The following is a 6,000-nucleotide window of genomic DNA, read 5'->3' on the forward strand; positions in this document are numbered from 1 at the left end:
TGCACATCCGGTGAATCCACGTACGGATAATCTCCCAACTTCAACATGAGGTGGACGGTCAAGCTAGAAAGAGGTGCATCAGGATGACGTTTCATCAAAAGTGAGAAGCCCGATTCGAGCTTCTTGAAAAGATCCTTGAAATTTCTCTGTTCTTGCATGAGCAGCTCTTCCCGTTCCGTGTCAGCGTCGTCGTCATAACCATAGTCAGCTTCGTACAATATCGGAACAGTAAGCGCCTCAATATCGAAGGTGATATGCACCATTTTCACCCACTGGTATGGGAAGACGCTTTCGTGGAGTTTGTTGTCCATGAGTGCTGGAACGAGTTGATCCACGTCACGACACACGAGATGCGTCTGTCTGTTGAAAATAATCGCCGCTTCCCACGCGACTTTGTCACCAACATACGCAGGGCTATATATCCGCAGGAGTGGTGGAACGTAGGCATTTTCGCCGGGTTTAGGGGCTCCTAGGTCGACTTGATTGCGGCGTGCCTCTTCGAGAAGAATATGGTATACCTTGCACCGTAAAACCCAGGGAAGCTTGGTGCGAAAAGCTGCCGCTAGACGAAGGCCAGCTTGCTTGTCACGTTTGACTTCTGCAAGCCAAGCTTTCTTGGGAATCCTCCTGCAATAGTATGAACTTCCGGGTGACTTCGTTTGCATGTAGGTGGCAGTACCTTGGGGGTTTAGCAGCCTTTTTTCTCCGCGGTGCACGATCGGGCTGATCGACCTTGGGAGGCATCGCTGCCACGTTATTCAAGAAAAAGACTGAACACCCTAGAGCCTACGTTGACGTCAGATTTTCTCCTTTGCATGTTTGCATCTTAATGTACCTAGGTAGGCTGCAAACCTATATGGGTTTGTTCTTATACAAGGTGCTGCGATTAGAGGCGCGTGTTGTTGCTTTTCTTTGTTGCTGAACAGCAAAGTCGGTAAACCTTTCACGCAGATCGTTCGAGATGAGCGGGAGTAAGCGGTGTGTGGCATATGGTCTGTGCAGAGACAGGGGGGCGCGCGTCGACGCGTCAAACGATGATTGGAGGGAGAAGACAACGTTGCTAGATATCTACACACTATCTCGGTGCCATCGATGCTTCGTCCTTCATCCTTACAGGTACAAGCAACAACCGACAAGCCCAATCCTCCAGTTCAAATCTTACCTACGTACTTAGGTAATCGGGAAGTCCTTGCATCGCGTCGATCCAGCTACCGAGGTAACGTTCAACGATCCTATGGACATACTCGCACATCCTTACCAGTCGGATCCCGATTCGGAGCCCGAGCATTATGGGGAACATTGGGATTCAGGGTTAGAGTCGGAATACTCGGAGGAATATTCGAAGGGAGAAGTATTCATGGCATGGAGATGGCGTCCAGTGCGCTATATTAACAAGCCATACAACCGCCATAGACCTTCCAAGTACAGCTCTGCATACGAAACGGTGTCAACCTCAATTGACATTGTAACAGGGAGCAGCAAGTCCTTGTAGCAAAGCGCGATCGAGAGGAAGTCCGTCAAATTGCCTCCGAATTACACGCTAAACTGCCCCGAGAGTTACGAGATGAAGTATACCAGTACCTTGTCGACGACATATTGGATCTCGAAGAAACTCCGAAAGGACTCAGTGCTGCATCTGATGAGGAATTCGTCACTTCGTACTACAAAGTATTCTGCCCATCTTATGTTGGCAATGAGGTTGCCTGCGAGGCTGCGGAATGCTACTATGCTACCGGAGCTTTTGAGGCTTGGACTGATGCCAACACGCGCGATCGGTTTGAAGATAACGGCGTCGAGTCTCAGGGCTTGCCGCGCTTGATGCGCATATTATGGGAGGACGTTTTCGAGCTTGGTATATTGCCGTACAAGTTCATCCGGCACATACACATCAGGTTCGATGTCGACGATGTCTGTCCACAAATGCGAATAATGTGGGGAGACGATCTCGAGTCCGACAAGTTCTCCCGTCAAGAACTATCGAATCTGGAGAAGGTACACAGCGACCTAGAGTCCATGCTCTCGCTGGTGGTAGACAAAGCTAAGCTTAACATTCGGGTTCAGATTGAGCCCACCTTACCTGGATGGCATTGGCGTGGTGAACACAAGTGGAGAGGCTTGAACCCGTTCGAGGCTGATTCATACCGCATTGAGTATTTCAACGTTGAGCGCAGTGTGCTTAACGTGTTGGAGGCGATGAGGAAATTCCTTTATGATCTGAAATATGCTGGAGCATCTGTCACAGTATTGTCTGATATATATGGCCATACAGAGCGTCTCAATATGCAAACACTGTTTCAATCCTCCAAAGAAGATTGGGAGAAAGTAAGTCTGCAAATACATGATGCGGGACGATGCTAATTATAGCGAAAGGAGAAGGAGGAGCACACACTTCGATGGGGACGCTATCAACCTCACCGAAACTTCATCAAGCGGAGCGAGCTGGTAGACAACAGTACTCTCCGGTACAATGATGAGTTTGCCAAGAACCTTCCTCAATACAGGCGGCGGTGGGGCTATGAAGACTTCCAAAAGTTTCTGTCTCTTTCAGCTTCCGATGGCGTTGGAGAAGGAGGTAGCGAGGACGAAGGTGGCGACAGCGACGATGTTTATTACAACGACGCCTACGAAGAAAGTGAAAGCGAGGACGAATATGGAGACGGCGACCATGAATATTGAGGGGAGCAACCAAAACATGGAGCTAATATTCCGCCCCTGGAGATGCATCCTAGGGATATTATGGAGCGCATACAAATGATGAAGCGCTCAGGGGGACCATCATGGGGTGTGCTGCCTGAAGAGAGAGCGTAAATACGGGGTTGAGAGTATAGAAGAAGAAATTGTCAAATACAGTCTTGTCAGGTTCGCGGCATTGCGCTCGTTCGCGCCAGGCAAGTCGGATTAGCTCTTCTCTACTAGAAAGTCAGTTCTTAGTACGTGTCGTTCGGCATACGGAAGAAAAGCCTTTGTGGCGGCGAATGAAGCTCGTCAAGTAGCCATGATTCCCAGTATCGGCGTTCTTCAACGTCGTTGTGATGCGAATAATCCTTGTCGTGAGTGTTGTCGTCAGACGGTTCTGAGAGCCGATCAGACAATTCAGGGTACTCGTCAGACATCTCCGCTTGGCACCTGTATTCGTTCGAAGTGATCTTGCATGCAATTGAACAAGTGCTGGGTTGATGAGACGCGATATCTTCCGATGAGAGAGGAAGGTGCATCAATCTAAGCACAAATCGAGGGTGATACAAAGATGTCCGTGCATCAGTGCACGGACGATTTCGGAATCGTTCCGCATGACGCAAGTTGGGTCGAGTCACTGCGACACCGCCAATGTGGGCGCAGACCAGCCGCATCACTCCTACAAAATGCGTAACTTCGGCCTGACCTTCTCGCTAACATCAGAACCAGCATCTGAATTCCCGAGGTTTCAAAACATAGAGAAGCAAGTACATGGCCTGTGGCCAGTGTTCCACCGAAATCATCCGTCAAGAGACGGATGTGTTCTTTCCTTCCCGTCCAGTTTCAAAGCCAGTCTAATCAATTGCATGGGAGCGATGTAATCATGCGTCATATCAACTACTCCATATGCGAATCCAAAGAGAACGCATGGCATGATGGCGTCTCGCCAAATGCGCTATTACACGTGAGCCTGCGAACCAGCTATAAAATCCGCCCTTCGTTGCGACTTCCTTCATCAACAAACTTTCTAAACAATATCACCAAAACCGAGATGTTTCTTAAGCATGGAGTGTCTCTGGTCTTTTGGGCTCTTTCAAAATATGCGCGGTTCCAAGCGATGAGTCTTCGCAGTCTTCCCACTTCCCAAAAACGTACCCAAAATGCAGATGAGAACAAGTGGATGGCCTTCTGCGCTCTTCATGGGCTCACAACCCTATAAACTTCCTAGCCCCATGTCTGCGTGACTTTGATGTATCAATCTACCGCAGTGTGGTCTCTCGTCCCCTCATATCCATCATTGCACTTTGCGACACCAAAAAAACGTCTTCGCAAATTACATGAAGAGGACTGCTCTTGCACAAAAATACATACCGCCATCATCATGTTCGGCTCTTTCTTTCGCGTTTCCGAAACTGAAGCAAATCGATTTGATGGGAGCCCGCCTTTCAGCGTCGACCTACTGCTCAAAGATTGCATGCCAAAGCTTATGACCGGCGCCAGCTCTGCGTTGTCATTCTCTTGGTCGCTCGATGTATAAATACGTCTTCTCTGCGCTGTCTTCCCTCCCCGAACACTCCTCGCTTCTTTTCCTACTCTTCAAAAAAGAATTGCTGCCCTTCGATGGAGAGGTTTGCTCGTTCTTCTCAAAACTTATGAGGAGTTTCTGCATGTTCTCTCCTGCTCTCGGAACTCAAAAGCCTCGAGAAAATGCTTCACGGCAGAAGATGGCCCACAAAAACCCAAGCGGCTATTCAAGGTCGACCAAAAGAACAGAATCTGTGGCGGTCGCTGCGAAACGCGCAAGTCTTCATCTTTGCGTGCGGCGGTTTCAAATTTGAGAGGGTAGCGGTTATGAAAGAGGCCTCCGGCCTGACACCCAACATTTAACTTTCCATTCCCAATGCTATGTGCAAACTTATGGTGGCAGCAGTCATCTTTCTGTCTCAAAACGGTACAACGAACGGTGACATGTGTTCGCCTCTTCTCTGCGCTGTCAAAAGCATGAATGGATTAAGGAATGAAAGCGCCGTCGTGCGACGGAAAAACAGCGTGCGCGTACGGAAACACGTACAGATAGGAAGCATGTGAGTAGCGTCTTCTTGGCTCGTCTATAAAACGCTTCCTTCGATTGCTGTGTCTCTCTTCCTTCTTCATCCAACATCTCTATCCCTCTTTCCAAAAACCAACCAAGTATATGTACATGGGGCCGTGTGCCTGCGCCTCGCTCTCTTCTACATCAAACATCTATCTTTCTTCTCAAAAAACAAATCTTGTTGTCGTATGGGGCTGTGTGTCTGCGTTTCAAAATCTACTACCAAGGCACCGATGTGTTCGCCTCTCCTCCCTCTCGTTCTCAAAATATTCCTGAGCTGTCCCATGACGGTGTCTTTCTCCCGCGGACATATTATCTCAACATCAAAAAAGACAACCAGAGTTACGATGTGTGCGCCCCGCCCGTGCGTCGCCCATCTATAAATTCTCCGTCTGCGACGGCTCCTCTCTTCTTCTCTACATCCACACTTCTATCTTGTTTTCCAAAAGTACCTTGTTTTCGAATCATGGTGTTTGTGCCTCTTCTTCCAAAAATCTCGCACTGGGCTTGCGATGAGAGCAGGGCTCCGCCTCTTCTGCCAAAAGTTGCACTTCGACGTCGAATGGAGACTGCGCCTCCTCTTCTCAAAACCTCATCCAGAAGCCTTCATGAGTGGTTCTGTGCTCCCCCAAAACCGCGGTAGCCGTGGCGATGACTGGTCTTCCTCCATCAGAGGCATCATGAGCGCACGAAAACAAGAGAAAACTAAAGACATGAGCGCGAACGCCGCGTGGTGCGACTATAAAACCTTCTGCTTGCGACTGGAGTACACTTCCTTCAACACATTGCGTCTTCCTCTTTTCTCCGAAATGACTCAGATCTGTCGTCATGGGGACTGTGCCTTCTTTCCAAAACCTGCAAAGGACATTCATATGTTCTGCCCCCCTCGTCCAGCCACCGCGCCGAGCCCGCCTCTACCAGAAATGATGCGGGACATGTACTATGTGGTCGCCGCTTCCTCTGCCTCGGCATATAAAACCCTCCTGTGGGTGCTGGACTACTCTTTCTACATCCTACATCTTCCTCCACTTTCTACCAAAAGCGTACGTCCAGATAACATGGAGTCTGTGCCTCCCTTCCAAAACCAATTGTGAAGACCCGTATGTGTCTTGGCCTTCTCCCCGAGCCACACCAGAAATATCAAAACATCACGAGAACCTCTACACTCTACCAAAGCGATTGAGCGAAACTTGCCATGTGTGAGCGCCGCCGCCCTCGCTCAACTATAACCC

At 49.3% G+C, this 6,000-nt stretch overlaps 1 protein-coding gene across 1 annotated transcript; it reads left to right on the plus strand.

Annotated features, from left to right (window-relative positions):
* Positions 1–1,234: 1,234 nt before the first annotated feature.
* Positions 1,235–2,676, plus strand: J4E87_010801 (uncharacterized protein; the record flags this gene model as incomplete). The annotated part of the gene is made up of 3 exons (XM_049382372.1): positions 1,235–1,311; positions 1,473–2,322; positions 2,365–2,676. 3 exons carry the CDS (start codon positions 1,235–1,237, stop codon positions 2,674–2,676), a joined length of 1,239 nt encoding a protein of 412 aa, XP_049227927.1.
* Between the last annotated feature and the right edge of the window lie 3,324 nt (positions 2,677–6,000).

This window comes from Alternaria ethzedia (assembly GCF_023757985.1).
Source record: "Alternaria ethzedia strain BMP 0044 chromosome Unknown scaffold_56, whole genome shotgun sequence".
NCBI classification, from domain to species: Eukaryota; Fungi; Ascomycota; class Dothideomycetes; order Pleosporales; family Pleosporaceae; genus Alternaria; species Alternaria ethzedia.